The following is a 16,714-nucleotide window of genomic DNA, read 5'->3' as shown; positions in this document are numbered from 1 at the left end:
GGTTGCTGTGAGCTGTAATGCCATGGCACTCTACCCAGGGGGACAGCTTGAGGCTCTGTCTCAAAAAAAAAAAAAAAAGAAAAAGATGGAGACTTCTTTATGTTTACATGGATGGTGTTGGAACATATCCTTCTTAGTAAAGTATCTCAAGAATGGAAGAAAAAGTATCCAATGTACTCAGCTCTACTATGAAACCAATATATAATCATCCACACCATATGAAAGCTATAACTCAACTACAGCCCAAGATGAAGGGAGAACAAGAGGGGAGGGGAAGGGAGAAGAGAGGATGAGTGGAGGGAGGGTAATTGGTGGGACCACACCTATGGTGCATTTTACAAGGGTACATGTCAAATGTATTAAGTGTAGAGTATAAATGTCTTAACACAATATTCAAGAAAGTATGGTGAAGGCTATGTTAACCAAATTGTTGTAAGTATTTCAAATTGTATATAAAGTCAGCACGTTGTACCCTATAAATCCATTAATGTACACAGCTATGATTTAATTTAAAAAAAAAATAGAAGTAACGGGAGCTAGGAGTGAGCTGGGAACTCTGTCCGTGGTGCTGCTGCACCAGGCCCCAGCAGCCTGCATTCTCAAACAGGCACATGTTCTCTGGCTCTGGCTCCATCTGCTCCAGTCATAATGGGCTCCCTTAACTCATCTGGACAAGCCCAAGAGCCACCTCAGGGATGGTCATGGCTGGGTATTACCACCTCCACTTACAGGCACTGCAGGCCCAGTGAGGTCCCACCATGCTGTGAGCTCCGGCTATCCTATCAAAGCTTCTCCCTTTGGGTGGCCCTGTTGTGGAGGTGCTTCTGAACCAGGTGCTTCTGACCTGCCAACCAGGAGCCAAGCAATGGTCAAAGCTATGGTCTTCTGCCCAGACATCTCAGAGTCTGAGTGAAAGCAGCCCGTGAAGCCTACGCTTTCCTGGGCCTCAAACTTGAGCCAGGGGCACAGACTGGGGAGGGTCTGAGCATTGGGTGGACCATTCAGATCTCCTCCCTGGTCCCAGTCTAAGGACTGAAATCTGGGCAGCTTCCCACTGTTCTCTTCCCTCAGGGTAAGTGTTTCTTAGAGAGCTCCTTGGGTCTTGGTAGTAATGACCCCACCAGCACATTGTAAATCCCTTAGCCTCCCTGAGTCCCTGAGGGATGAGGTTTTGGCCTAGGCTGCCACGTGTGGCACTGAATGGAAGAGGGACCCCACCCCTCAGAGAAGCAGGCCTATTTCCACAGGCTCCAGGGTGACCTCTGCCTCCAGAGAGGCCAGCAGCCCTCCCCTGCAGGTGCTCTCTGAGGCCACCGCAACCCAGGGTGGGGGTGGAGACTGGAATTTGTACTTTTGCCATTGGCAGGTGTCATGGGAGGTGGCCTTGGATGGTGTAGCTGCTAGGGTCTATAGAGATAAGACCCAGGGCAGGGGAGGCTCCAGGCCCACACAGACTATTCCCCCTCCTCCATCTGAATTTAGTCCAGTGAAGGGCTTTCTCTGTTTTGTCTCCTAGTGTGGACAACTCTGAGGACCCTGTGTATGAGAGCCTGGAAGAGTTCCATGTTTTCGTCTTAGCCCATATATTAAGAAGACCAATCGTTGTTGTGGCAGATACAATGTTAAGAGACTCAGGTGGAGAAGGTAAGTTCCTCAAAGAGACAAAAAGATGTGTTCTACTCATGACACAGAAACGTAGCATCCCAGTTAAAGAACATGTGGTGTAATTTAAAGGGTGAGCTCCCGGAAGGCTACGGAGCATCACTCTGCATTAACAAAGATTGTATTCTCTCTCCTCATCTCTCCTCAACTCAGTGTGTTTCTTATCCCCACGCCCCAATGGCAGCAGGGAGTGCTCTTGGCCCCCTACTCCTGCATGTCAGCAGCAGGTGGCCATGAAAAATCTGCCCCCACCATGTGCCCAGAGCACTTGCACCCCTCCAACAGCCCTGGGCCGTGTCCCAGAGCCACTCAGCCCTCCTGCCCCCTCTGCAGGCTACATGAGTATTAAAGAGAAAAGAAAGGAAGATGGAAAGTATAGAGGCACTTGGCAGGGTTGTGGTAGAATCACAAATGGCCGAGAAAGAGGCAAGAGTAGAACCAGGTGCTTCTGACCTGCCAGCCAGGAGCCAAGCACTGTGCATGGCCCCTCCTCAAATATTCCCTCCTCTGGCCATCACCACAACCTCCCAGGGTGGACACTACTCTCCCCACTTTACAGATGAGGAAACTGAAGCCCAGAGTGCCTGAGGAATGTCCCAAAAGGGGTTCATCCCAGGGCAGAGATTGCTCCCTAAAAGCTTGTCCTCCCTTTGGCCTAAAACTTCCAGAGTGTCCCTCCAGCCCAACTTATTAACCTGTACCTTAGCAGGTTAATATAAGGTTAGTATAAATTCATGAATCTCCCAAGGAGTCCCGCAAATTAGAATGTGACCTTCTTGCTAAATCACAGCCACCGAAGAAAGCATAATAGTGGTATGGACAGGGAGCTGGTGGACACAGGCCTGCTGAGGTCCGCAGCTCCTAGGTGCAATGCTGGGACTCACACTAGGACCCTGTTGTGTAACTGTAAACCCAGGGCCACGCTCCCAGGGTTACTAGATCTCCAGGGTGTGGGGGATGCCCACAGGTCCTTCCATTTCGCCTGGCTCCCTCATGCAGGTGGGCCTTCCCCTTTCCTGTGGGCAAAGCCACACTGGCCAATTTAAACAAAGTGAGGGTAGAGAAGGTCATCAAAGGTGGCCGTGAAACTACTTGCCCTGCATTCCACCCAAAGCAGACAAGCCACCCACTGACTCTGGGGCCACAAGGCCAGATCCTTTATGACCAAAGAGCAGATGCTGCTTGGAGCAGATGTTTTCAGAATTTGCTCTATTCCAGGGAGGGTTTAGGCTGTTCTTCCTCTTTTATATGAGTAAGAAAACTAGCAAGATGGTGAGGGAACAATCACTAGAGGATCCCGTGCCTGTTTCTCACTCCCCATCTGACATGCCTCGGCGCTGGCTGGAGCTCGCTGGCTGGCCCTTGTTTGTTTCTTTGGATTCTATAGAGGAGGTTCTTAAAATATAGAACAAACACATTCCTGGAAACTCAGGTATAGTTTTGTATTCAGATGCTTTAATGAGCACTAGGAAAAGTACATCCAGGGAAACATGGGTTTCTCAGGGGATGGTGTCATTCTGACCACGTGGCTCCAATAACCCATGTGGGTCTCAGGACTGCAGGGGTCACAGGGCAGATCACCGTGGAGGCCCTCAGCGCATCCCCCAGCACCGCGTGTGTCCATCCTCCATTCCCGGGATGGTAGGGGCCAGCCCCTCCCGGCTCGGCCCTCCCACTCCTCACGCCTCACCCTCATCTGTCTGCAGCATTCGCACCGATCCCATTCGGGGGGATCTACCTGCCCTTGGAGGTCCCTCCCAACAGGTGCCACTGCTCACCTCTGGTTCTGGCTTATGATCAAGCGCATTTCTCTGCCCTCGTGTCCATGGAACAGAGAGACCAGCAAAGAGAACAAGGTATGCTCAGCTCCTGAGAGATGGTGGGCACAGGGGACGGGGTGTGGCCAGAGCCGTCAGTGGGAAGAGGGCGGTGGGCATAGGAGAGCACAGGCAGGTGGCATGTGGAGAGCTGCCCTTGAAGCATGCCTGCACACACTCAGCAGAGATGGGTTTTGCATAAAACATTGAAAATAACCAGGTTAAAGACCATGTTTAATTTAAAATACTAAACAAAGGCATAATTGAAGCACCCTGAAATAGGCTCTGCTGTCGTTCCCTTTCATACATCTGTAAGTTTCATATGGATGTAAGTGATGTAAATTTTTGTTAAAAAAAAGAAAACACCTCTTCAACAACAGGAACTGGCAAACTGCAGCCCACCACCTACTTTTGTAAATAAAGTTTTATTTACAAGGCCACATTACTCACTGAAGCACTGTCCCTGGCTGCTTTTGCTCCACAGTGCAGAGTCGAGTAGTAGCCACAGAGACTGTGACCTGTGAAGCCTAAAGTATTTACTCACTAGCGCCTTAAGAGAAGAGTTTGCCAACCTCTGCTCTAGAATGAGCTTTCAAATCAAAAGGCCAATATTTCCTTTAAAATCATTATAGCTGAGTTTCCTACAAGTACGCGTTTCAGTGCTGCTGATGGGCTGGCTGGGCTGACCCCACAAGCTGTGCCCTGCACAATTCCAGGACACCAATTAATCAATGTCTTTGCTGGGGAAATGGGATTTTGTTTGCAACAGTTAATGTTTTCTCGTGTTAGCTACTGATAGATGTGAGGCTGAGTGGAGAGGAAAAGCCTCCTGTTGCTGCTCTTGTTTCTAGTAGGAGCAGAGAATCCCCCTGAGTGGAGAGGAGCAGCCTCCTGTTGCTGCTCTTGTTTCTGGTAGAAGCAGAGAGTCCCCCTGGAGACTGAAGGACAGGCAAAATGGAAGTTTCAGGGTCCAAAATTATTACACTGGGTGTGGTCCCAGGGAACTGGAAGTGACCAGTTCCTACCAGGGGCAGGAAGCTCAGAGGTGTCTGGTTCTGATCTTTTACACTGAGCAGGTATTGTGAGAAGTAAATGGAGCCGCAGAACTGCCCCACACAGGACTCTCAGGTGCTACCCCTTCCTACAGACGTCCCGGGAGGACATAGCCCAGGGAGTGGAACCCAGCCTCCCTCCAGCCCAGAGAGGCACAGCCCAGCACATTGACTTCCTGGCATGACCAGGAGCTGGGGAGTGAGTCTGGGGCTGTGCAGGAGGAGCCGGGAGTGAGGGCAGTGCAGGGCATCGCTGATGTGCAACTGAGAGGGACCTGAGTCCCAGCAGGGCACGGGCCAGAGGCTGCAGCCAGCTGTGTTGGGAGTGGCATGTGGCCTTTCTTTATCATTTACAGACATCTCACTGGCCAAGCAAAGAGTTAATCATTAGGCCAGCGAAGTGCTGCTGTCTTTTCTGTTCTCTCTGAGTTTTGTCCAATAGAGCCTACGCCTCCTTTGTGGGTTCTTAGCTCTTCCCAGAGCTCCCCGCAGCTCTGGAGAAACAAGAGGGGCCTTTCTCAGGACCTGGGAGCCCTTTAGCCAGTCCCTGGGGCAGTCTGCGTGGTCAGAGAAAGATGACGATCCTGGGGCTGGCGTCTCCCGTTGCTGAGCACAGGGTTCGGACATCTGCCCCTCCTCACAAAGGCACACAGCTCCCTTCCAGGCCTCCCAGATACTGCTTTCTGCTTTTTGGTTTATTCAAGGTGAATATCTTCCATAAAGGGTGAATGTTGGAGGGGGAGTTACGGCTTGGCCCCTCTCAGGGGAATATTGCAGAGGGTGATTTCACCTCTGACGATGTGTTTTTCCAAAAAATGGGAGCTGGTCCCCAGGCGCCATTAGAGTAGCTGGTGTGGGCTCTTGTGTTAGCCACAAGCTGACTCAGTCCTGGGAGAGATGTGAGTCTGCACCTCCAGCACCACTGCGTGGCCAGTGTGCACATTCACCAGACAGTCCCCACCAACATCTTCAGGGCAGGTGCCAAGCCAGACGCTTTGTCACATACCTCTGTGCTCTCCAGTCCTCCCTGGGTGCCCTGAGGGGACACTGTGGGGAGAGGTCAAAGGCGCAGACTGTGCCCTCAAATCACACCACATCCCACCAAGGAAAGGGACATAGAAAGCACAGTAACCCCGCAGTTTCCAGGATGGAACCCGGCGTCCTCCAAAATAAGACACTCTTAGACCACAGTCGGAGGCCCAGGCCTGCTGGAGTGAGCTGTCCAGACTGCAAAGTCACAAGCCTGGAGGGGGCAGGAGATGGGAGACACAGGGACGGGGAGGCCCAGGATGTCCCGGGGCCCCACTGCCAGAAGTGCCACACAGCTGCCATGATATCCTGCCCTACCCAAAGGGTACCGCGTGGGGAGCACTCTGTGACAGGAGGCCCAGAGAGGCAAAGCACTTTGTCATTGTGTGTGAGGAATGACATTTTAAGATCCTAGAAATGAGAGAAAAATGCATTCTAGGATGTGAGGTGCTTCTCCCTTCTTCCCACCACTCCTTCCTCATTGTCTGTGGTCCACCGCGTCTGGTCTGCACGTGCCCAAGCTCCTGGGGACTTACCATACACGAAGCATTCTTCACACTTGCCTTCTCGTGCTGAAGCACCCTCTAGAGGAATCTGGGTGCCCTCATAGCTCCCATACTTACACTGGCCATGACTGACGCCACGACTAGCCTCTTCAAGTCCAAGCGTGTACATGGGGAGCAGGGAAGGCTTGGTACAGAAGGTCAGGAGCTGGTGGGACTGGCCACCACTGGGCAGGCTGAGTGGGCAAGCCTCTGCCAGTTCATTTTAGGACTTTGAAATAAAACTTGTATATACTTTCTTGGTAGTTTCCACAAATGACGGTCAGTTGCTTTCTCTAGGGGAGGATATTAATCCTTGGCTCCATGACACAGGAATCACCTTTCTCAGGAATCAGCCTCCTGGTGGCAGGCTCTCCCCACTGGGCCTCTGCAGCCTTGTCCTAATATGGCTTCTGGATGCCCTCTGTAACATAGAGCTGGATGTTCCCTCAGAGCCAAGCTCACAGCAGTTCATACTAGCCACTGAGCAGACATGTACGTTAGGGAAAATCAAACCAATTAACAAGAGAAGAGGTCCCACGTGGCTGGCGGACACACAGAAACCATGGGAAGAACTCCGGAAATCATGTAACCCAACAGACCCCACTCCCCTGCTCTTCACAACTGACATTGTCCTGTGTGCTCTTTGTCACCCTAAAATGGAACTCATGAATAGATAATATTATCTATTGTGGAATAAAGTCAGTTGACTATTCTGACATCAGGAGAAACAAAAAGAAACCAGTCTGTGATAAAATAATCTCCATTTCATTCTGTAAATGCTGTGCACGGCTGGACCATAAGCCTCAGTGAAGCAGTTAGCCCTGGAGGTGGCTTCCCGGTCGTCCGAGCACAGCAGGACTTGGTAGACAGGACTCTACAAGGCCACAGACTTCTCAGCCCAGAGCAGGGGTCAGGAATTCTTACTCCTTTTCCCTCTGCATTGGCCAAATTCCACATCATTGGGAGGACTGACATGTATGCATAAACCTGTACATACATGTTTTAAGGTAGCTATGGAATAGCCAAAAACTAGAAACAACCCAAACATTCTTCCTAGGTGAATGGTGGAATGAGCCGTAGTCCATCCACACCCTGGGACACTGCTCGGCAGAACACCCACAGTGACCTGAATGTGTCTCAAGGGAATTAGGCTGAGGGAAAAAAGCCCGTCCCAAAAGATTACATACTATATGTTTCTAGTTACAAGCATTCTTGAGAAAACACAATTCTTGAGATGTGAGAACAGATTAGTGGTGGCCCTGGATTAAGAACAGAGAAAGGGTGGCAGAGCAAGGTGGGTGTGCATGAAAGGGAAGCATGTAAGGGACCCACATGGTGACGCAGCTGTTCTGGGTCTCAATCTAAGTCTATGTGTACAACAAAATTGCATAGAGCTAACTAGACACAGATACAGATGAGTGTGTGTGAAACTGGTGTCATGTGAATACAACCAGCAGAGGCTATCACAGTCGGCACCCTGGTTGTGATACTGCACTGCAGTTAGCAAGGTGTTAACATGGAGAGGCTGGGAGATGTGGACCTCCCTGAAGTCCATCTCACAATTGGCTGTCAATCTACAACTGTCTCACAATAGGAAGTTCAATCTGCTCTAAATATGAAGCCTGTACTGACAAGCAGGAATATTAATGATTGAAATTATTAAAAAGCCTAGTTTACCAATTTTCCTAACTACTTAAAATATAGATTAGGGGGAGCAATTTGGATAATCCATTCTGGGTCTTTTCCCAAGAAGCAGCTTTTGTTCTGATTTTTGTTCACTACATTTCCGATTTAGTTTTATTGATTTCTGTTCTTATTGACGTTATTTCCCTCTGTGATTTGTGTTTCATTTGCTATTATTTCCCTAGTTTCTCAAGGCAAAAATTTAGATTACTAATTTGGGACGCCCTAAAGCACTGCTGTAGCTACACCACACAAATTTTGACAGGTCATATTTCCATTTTCGTTCTATTCAAACTATTCTTTAATTTCCATGAGGTGGCTTCTGTCTCAGGGGTTATTTAGAATCAGGTTGTTTAAATTCCAGATATTTGTGGATTCTTCAAATGTTTTCATTGGTTTATATGACCCAAGAACATATTTTTATTTCTAGTCTTTTAAATGTGCTAAGATTGGCTAACTGTGTGCTCTAGGTCAGTGAATACTCCATATACACCTGAGAAGCATGTGTATCCTGCTCTTGTGAGTTCTATAAATGTCAATTAGCTCAAGTTCACTGGTAGTGTATCTCAGGTCTTCCATGTCCCTCCCTGATTCTCACCTACTTGCTCTGCCAGTTACCAAGAGAAAAGTGGTGACATTTCTGACTATAATGTTTGTCATGTGTTTAGTATTTAATTCATATATAGTACTTTGAAGCCAAGTAGGAGCATGCACATATATGGGATTATTATGTCTTCTTGGAGATTTAACTCCTTTATCACTATGTAACATTCCTCTTTTGTGTGTTGGTAACAGCCTTATTCTAAAGTTTACTTTGTGTGATATGAGTGTGGCTACTCTAGCTTGATTTTTATTACCGACTATCTTTTAACCAATCTGTGTCTTTATAATGGAGTTCTTGTAGGCAGAACACACTTGGGTTTCACCTTTTAATCCAGTCTGATAATTTATCTCTTGATATGTCTTGAGCCTTTACATTTAATAGTATTAATGATGATCGGATTAAAATTTGCCACATTGCCAGCCCTTTTCTCTTGTTTGTTTCTGTTTTGCTGTCTTATTTTAGACTGATATTTTTAGTGGTTCCTTTTTATCACCACTATTGATTTCTTATACATCTATTTGTTAATAGTTTCCTAACTACTAAGGTTTACAATACACACCTTTAATTAATGAGATTCTATTTTCAAGTACTATTATTCTACTTCATGTGTTGTGTCAGGATATTATGATTGTGTTCCCAACCCCAACTCTCATCTTTTGTGTGAATTACCAGACATTGTATTTTTACATCTGCTAAAAACACAAAATGCACTGATGCTCTTTGCTTTAAACAGTTATTTCTCAGAGAAATGAAAGTAAGAAAAAAAGAATTTTATTTTCACATTCTTGATTCCATTTCCATCACTCTTAATTGTGTAAATCCAAGTTTCTGCTGGTAGCTTATTTCTTCCACCTGAAGAATTTCCTTTAATATTTCCTATAGGACAGGTCTACACACAATGAATTTGTTGATTTTTGTTTGCAAAAGTCTTTATATCTTCTTCATGTTTCAGAGATATATTTGCTGGGTATAGAATTCTAGATTAACAGGTTTTTCTTTTAGCACTTTAAAGATATCAATCATTATCTTTTGGCTTACCTGTTTTATCATGAAAATTCCACTGTAATTCTTATCTTTGCTTTTCTCTATATAATGCATTTTCCCCCCTCTGGCTGCTGTAAAGATTTTGTCTTTGTTTGGGGGTTTCAGAAGCATAGGAATATTTTTGTTATTATTTTTCCTCCTTGGTGTTCTCTTAGCGTCTTGGGTATGTGTTGGTATTTGTCACTAATGTTGGAAAATTCTCAGCCAATTTTTCTTTGTCTTTTTTCTCTTTTCTCCTTCAAGGATTTATCTTTACATAGAACTTGGGCTATTTGATATTGCTCCTCAGCTCTTAGTGCACTGTTCTGTGTCTCACCACCTTTTTTCTCTTTGTGTTTCAGTCTGGGCAATTTCTATGGTCTATCTTAAAGTTCACAGGTTCTATTATCAGTTGCGTAAAGTCTACTGACTGGCCCCTCAAGGTCATTCTTCATCATTATTATCCTACTTTTTTTCCCCTAGCATTTTCATTTAATTCTTTCTTGTAGATTTCTTCTCTCTGCTGAAATTAACCATCAAATCCTGGATAGTATCTACCATTTCTATTTGAGTCTTTAAATTATTAATCAGTTGTTTAAAGTTCCTTGTCTGTTAGTTTCAACACCTGAGTCTTATTCTGTCAGCTGCTTTGTCTCTTGTCAATATATACAGTTTTTGTTTTTTCTTATTCCTCATAGTTTTTGGTTGAAAGCCAAATACCTTGAGCAGGATAGTAAAGATTGTGGTATATCACTTTTATTCTGGGAAGAGACATTACTTTCTTTTTTCTAGATTTAGAGTTGGATTTGAATCAATCTAGTCAGGACAACTGAGGAAGGTCACCTCCCTCCACACATCCAGGAATACAATTGCCTGCCTAAGACAGAGGCTTAATCAGAGTAACAGAGAACATTTCCCTTAGTGCACCCAGAGTGTGTCGCCACCCTACCCTCTGCAATTTAAGCTTTTGTTCCTCAGTAGAGATAGGAGAGAAAGATCTCTGGAGGATATTTTCTCAGCATTCTTGCCAATCTCTTTTAGAAACACTAGGTTAGGTTCTGTGGAGAGGAGCCTGCAAATACATGTGAATTTCCTTTATATCTTCAGCCCCTAGGTTCCTATTAATATATTATTAACTAGCTGATGCTCTTCCTTTAACAAATTGACAATTTTAGCTGAATTCTTTTCACTGGGTCTAACCGAGACAACTCCCCCCCCCCTTAACATCATGTCTTGGGTGCACCTGACTTTCCTTAGATGTGGGGCTAGTTGGTTCCCATTGACTTCAGCCCTCTGATGGGTTAAAGAGATGTTGTGAATCTGCAGTTTGTCTGACTTCTTGTCTCAGTGGTGGAATAAGCCCTTCCAGCTTTTCACATCCCAAAGAGAAATTAGAAATTTCCATTCTTTTTCTGGAAAGTAAATAGTCAAAATATGTCCAGGCTAGTGTTAAGATGGTATGTTCCCTAGTTAAAAGACAAGAGAGTGTTTTCAAAGCAGACAAACAGAAAACAAAACAAAACAACAAAAGCCCTACCCTTCCAGGCCTATTTTGAGAAGCACGTACTGTTCTTGGCATGTGTCACCAAGGGCCACCCACTACATGGGTAGAGCCAGGTTGGCAGTAGGGAAATGTCATGTGTATGGCCTGAGGCACAGGCATCCAAAGACAGGGATACTCCAAAAGAAGGCCTATTTCTGCAGCCTCCCTGGCCTGTACTGTCCCTGGGCTCTCCGGCCCCTGCAGCCACAGCCCTCCTCCCAGGCCTCAGCTGACACTGTGTGTGTCTCCAGTTGGGAGCAGGCACATCCCTAGAGGCTCTCTCAGTGCCTGGCCTTCATCCCACCAAGACCCAGGCTGAGAGCCTGCTAGGACCCACTGTGTGGGCAGACACTCGCACCATCAGGTCCATACTCAAGCCAGGGGCAGCCCAGGAGTTCCCAGGAGCCCCAAGGTGAGGGCAACAGGATTATGGTATTGTCCTAAGTTTATCTGAAGCAAATCACAATCACAGTGGCTTAACACAGAAGCTCAATTCCTACACGAATAGGGTCTTGAACAGGCGTTCTTGATTGGCAGGCGGCTCTTCCACACGGAGACGAGGAGGCCACTCCTGTGTCTTACAGCACTACCGTCTTCTGCAGGTGCCACAGGAGGAGAGTGGGGGAGAGGGCCCCCCAAGCCTAACCATGTCACCCAGGACTGCCCACATGACTTCTGCTTATAGCCCATGGGCGTAGTTGGGAACCTGTTTCCTTGTGCATACTGGGGTGGGAGGGGGAAGCTGGGAAATGGTCACAGCCGGGCAGGTGCTTTCCCTGGCAACTCTATCCTGGGAAGTGGGTGGCCAGCCAGACCTGAAAAGCCCAAGTTGCACCCACAGGAATGGCTTCTAACAGATTATTATTGTTCTAGAACAGTATTTTCCAAATCTGCCTGATCTTGAGAATGACAGGGGATGCTTATGTAAAATGTACTCTCCCGGCACACTCCAGCTTGGCCCATCTGTGCATGGGGGCCAGAAACTCCAAGGAGCTGTGCTAAGCTAACAAGTCTGGGAAACAATGTTGAAGGGGAAAGCCTCTGCTACCACCCCACCACCAACAATGGGTAGGAAGCCAGGCTGACTCCTGACCGGGTGGTGACTCATGAAAGGATGGGACAGGCTGCTGGACATCACCCAAGACAGGCCTGTCCAGGAGCCAGCCCTGCAGCCCTCCCTGGGTGTGTCCACCCTGCAGTTTAGCCCTGGGAAGGCTACCACACTGAGGCAAAACCTAGCAGATTGCAGCCAAAGCAGGTTGAGCCACCCCTGATCTCCCAAAGCAGGCCCTGAGCAGTCCCAAATTAAATGAAAACCCCTAAGCAAAGCTGTGTTTCCCTTATATGGGGCCAGGTGGGGGGTGGGGGTTGCAAGGAGAGTATTTGCATTTGCATCTTCTCTGACAACACTGGAGGGCAGCATTGAGTCAACTGTTCCAATTTCTTAGCAAAAAGTAAATGCTATTCAGCCTTAGATTTTATGTTATTTATTTGCCTTTTTGTTCTTGCCTGTAGCACTCTTTCCATGGGTCCTGGGCTCAGCCAAGGAGCATGGCAGCTGGCCAGAGGTCCGGGGCTGTGTTTCCCTGCTATGGTGTTATTCCTAGGAGTGGGGCTTGCAGGGGAGCTAAGTGGAGCCCAGAGAGGAGGCTGCTGCATGCTTGGAAGGCATAATTGGGAGTAGGATCTCCCCACTTCTTCTGCTCATCCCTGACAAGGCCCTTCGGAAGAGCCAGCCCAGCCATGTCACTAGGGACCCCCTCTCACTGGGTCCCACAGAAGCTCCTAGCAGATCCCAAACAAACCTGTAGATAACCCCCTCCACCCCAGCCCTCTGGAGTAAGCCAACTTCCCACGGGTGTTTCACTGAGGAGATTTCGTGATCCATCAGTCCTCCTCACTGCAGTCCCCACACCTCATCGAAAGGCTCCTCTGCCCCACCCTAGAAAGCTGTCCCCATCACTGCTTTTTCTGCTGCTGACCCTTTCAGGGCTCATCACTACCTGACATCATGAGGTGTTTGCCAACCTGCTTATCCATCCACAGCACAGATCAGCTCGCTGTGGGCCCCGGCTGGGCCTGTCCCTGGATCCTAGGCACTGATACAGACATGCTGCAAGAAATCACAAGCCAGTAGAGGTCAGCACCAGCCTTGCTCACCTGACTTGCAAACTCACTCATCCTTCTATGGGATGAGGTTGGTGGCCTCACATGGGGCATGGACCCCATCCAGGTCCCTTCTTGGAAATCACAAAATCAGCAATAGCGTTTACTGTCCTGATGCCCAGTGAGCTCTCTGCCATTGGAGTCCCCTTCCTGCCCCCTGGGGATATTGGGGCTCCCAGCACCGCTCCCTCTCTTCTGTTCCAGCCGTAATTCCTCTGACGGATTCTGAGCACAAGCTGCTGCCTCTGCACTTTGCAGTGGACCCCGGCAAGGACTGGGAGTGGGGGAAAGACGACAACGACAACGCCCGGCTGGCCCAGTAAGACCCTACTCTGCAGCCCCTCATTACCCTGGTCTAGGGAGAGATGCTGCTGGGGCTTTCTGGGCAGGGCTAGACCCCCTCGCTCCTCCTGGGATGGCAGGCATGCAGGCAAGTGGGCAAGGGCCAGGTCAGAGCCCAGTTCACTAATGTTCTTCTTTCACCAGCCTCATCCTGTCACTGGAAGCCAAGCTGAACCTTTTACACAGCTACATGAATGTGACTTGGATCCGGATCCCCTCGGAGACCCGGGTGAGCCTGGCATACCCGAGTGGGACCTGGGGGTGGGGTCAAGGCCACTCAGCTGGAGCCTGGCTGGAGTGCATCCTCCCACAGGCTCCCAAAAGCCTGCATGCTCTAGCTGCCCACTCCCAGCTGCACATACAGCCCAGGAGCTCCTCCCACCCCCTGCCCTAGCTGTCCCAGCTGCGCATGGGACACCCTGGCTCTTGTTTGAAGCAACTCTGGACATTGTGGTACATGTGTGCACGCATGTGTAGGTGTCGCGTGTGTAGGTGTAGGTGCTCATGAGCATAAACTCCAGCCAGAGGATTTTTGTCCCAAATTTCTGCAAAGAGGAATAAACACGCCCACTCAGAAAATAAACCGAAGGCAAGTCACAACACAAAACTCTTTCTGCTGAGATCGGAACACGATGTGCTGCCGCAGAACGGAATTAATTATAAACTGTGTGGGTCCTCAGAAACACCAGGGAACCAAGACTGCAATTCCTCGCGCCCCCTTCTCCTCCCCACGTGCACATAAAGGTGGTGGGCTGGTAGGTAGAGCTGGCAGGACAATGAGAAGAGGACCCACCCACCCCAGGAGGCACCTGCCTCCACCCCCAGAGGGTGGGTGCTGTCCCTGCTTGCAAATGCCACATCTGACTGATGTTTTGTAATCTTACTAGTAAATTCTCAGGGGAAAGGACTTGTAAAAAATTATTACTTACAAATAATTGGTCCTCCTAGACATCAGTTTACTTAGGCATAAAGCAGGGCTCACAAGGAATTATTCAGGGAGTGATGTGAGTAGCCAAAGTCCCACAGTTCCTGGCACAGGCAGTGCCGCACAGCAAGCTCTCAGACCTCAGCCTCCATCTTCACAGGGCTCCAGGAGCCAGGTACTAGTACCCCACTTTCCTGATGGTGCAAGTGACAGCCTGTCAGGGGCAGAGTCTGAGTCCTGCCTTCCAAAGGCCTGGAGTATGCCGGAGGTGCTGTGGATGTTTTTTCACCACTACATGGGGCCTGACGGCAGCAGCTCTAGGTCCAAAATCAGATGGCTCCTGGGCTGAGAATGACTCTGCCCTGCAATAAGCAGGGCCCTGGCCAGACTTTGGTGGCCTCCAAATCAGATGCAAGGCTCTCAGCAAGAAGCCCTCGTGAGGATCCTTCCCAGTGGGGGTCCTCATTCAACTGTGCTCACAGTGAGCTCCTAGCACCAAGCACATCCCCGTGTCTCTGCCACCCCAGTTTGAGACCTTTTGCTCCTTCCAAACCTAGGTAGGAATGGGGAAGTAAGAAATTTCAGAATGGGAGGTGTTGAAGGCCTGTTCTTCTCACCTTTACTTCTTGGTGACCTGGTTGCAGGAAGGTCACTGTCTCTTGGACTGGCTTGGCAGGGGAGAATGAAAATAAAACCTTTGGGAGGGGCAACAGGCCCCCTCCCAGGAGGCCTGGAAAGCCTTTCAGGTATGAGCAATAGTTTCTGCCATACCCAGCTGCTGGAATCAAGGACCCTCCCCTTTGTTTAGGGACAATCGGTTGAGAAATTCTCTCCTCTCCCAGGAAGGTACCTGCACAAAGCAGCAATAGATTCTGCCTGTCCTCTGTAGCCACCCACCCCCTTTTCTCAGGCTCCTCACCAGCCGTCCTCTGACTGGCTGGACCCAACCAGTGGGTCTCATCAGAATCGTACAGAGAGACAGTCCCAGGCCAGTGTCCCCCACCCCCACCCCATCCCCCTGCAGAACTCTTCTGGGAATGAGAACATCTTTCCTGCCGAACCCAGGCCTGTTTCAGAACCCTTCTCAACTTAGCACTCTACACTGCTAAACTGAGACGGGAACCCTAAGGTGCTGTGTCGTCACTAAATCCAGGGAGGAATTGTTCCAACGTCCAGTTGGTGAAGCTGTGAGGGCACAGTTTCCATCCCCTAGGTGGGGTGAGGAGGTGAAACGCCTTTGTAGGAAGGACATTTCTGTGCGAGTTAGTTCTTCCCAACAGAAAGCCGCCACCTTAGGGAGCGGCCTGCCTGGCGCCTATGTCCGCTCAAGTAGGCAGCTGCGCCGGGTCTCGGAAGCTCAAAGCCAGGTGAGGTATACACACACTGCTTCATTCCCGCACTCTGAGTTCTAGGCTACCAGGCACCAGAGTGAGAGAGGGAGGGAGAGAACGCAGATCAAAGGCCCAAGGCCGCACCTTCCAGAAGCCCCTCCGGGTCCCACCACAGCAGCACATGACCCACTTGTGTCCGCTGCTTTCCCTCAAGCAGCTCCCATCCCAGCGAGGGACTTAGTCGCGGCTGGGACAGTGAGGTCAGTCTCCCTCGGCCTACCCAGGGATACCTCTTCTCTAAACCACCTTCTTTCCTTGCGCTCCCTCTCTCTGAACAGGCGCCCCTGGCGCAGCCAGAGTCCCCTACGGCCTCCGCGGGGGAGGACGTGCAGTCCCTGGCCGACTCGCTGGACTCAGACCGCGACTCAGTGTGCAGTAATTCCAACAGCAATAACGGCAAGAATGGCAAGGAGAAGGAGAAGCAGCGCAAGGAGAAGGACAAGACCCGCGCGGACTCGGTGGCCAACAAGCTGGGCAGCTTCAGTAAGACGCTGGGCATCAAGCTGAAGAAAAACATGGGCGGCCTCAGCGGCCTGGTGCATGGCAAAATGGGCCGTGCCAACTCAGCCAACGGCAAGAACGGGGACGCGGCCGAGCGCGGCAAGGAGAAGAAGGCCAAGTCGCGCAAGGGCAGCAAGGAGGAGTCAGGAGCGTCGGCCAGCACGTCGCCATCGGAGAAGACCACGCCGTCGCCCACGGACAAGGCGGCTGGCGCGTCGCCGGCCGAGAAGGGCGGCGGGCCGCGGGGCGACGCCTGGAAGTACAGCACGGACGTGAAGCTGAGCCTCAACATCCTGCGCGCCGCCATGCAGGGCGAGCGCAAGTTCATCTTCGCCGGCCTGCTGCTCACCAGCCACCGGCACCAGTTCCACGAGGAGATGATCGGCTACTACCTGACCAGTGCGCAGGAGCGTTTCAGCGCCGAGCAGGAG

General features: G+C 49.6%; 1 protein-coding gene across 1 annotated transcript in view; it reads left to right on the top strand.

Moving 5' to 3' along the window:
- OTUD7A (OTU deubiquitinase 7A) overlaps positions 1 to 16,714 on the top strand; it is a 99,514-nt gene that overhangs the window by 81,991 nt on the left and 809 nt on the right. The window contains exons 7-11 of the mRNA XM_023507626.1: positions 1,517 to 1,644; positions 3,369 to 3,518; positions 13,329 to 13,443; positions 13,611 to 13,695; positions 16,061 to 16,714. Of these exons, the coding sequence (XP_023363394.1) occupies positions 1,517 to 1,644; positions 3,369 to 3,518; positions 13,329 to 13,443; positions 13,611 to 13,695; positions 16,061 to 16,714 (1,132 nt within the window). The remainder of the gene's footprint in view (positions 1 to 1,516; positions 1,645 to 3,368; positions 3,519 to 13,328; positions 13,444 to 13,610; positions 13,696 to 16,060) is intronic.

The sequence above is a fragment of the Otolemur garnettii genome, unplaced genomic scaffold (assembly GCF_000181295.1).
Source record: "Otolemur garnettii isolate 467f Iridium unplaced genomic scaffold, OtoGar3 scaffold00194, whole genome shotgun sequence".
Classification (NCBI taxonomy): Eukaryota; Metazoa; Chordata; class Mammalia; order Primates; family Galagidae; genus Otolemur; species Otolemur garnettii.
The sequence above is the reverse complement of the archived record's forward strand: the minus strand, read 5'-3'. Positions and strand labels throughout refer to the sequence as shown.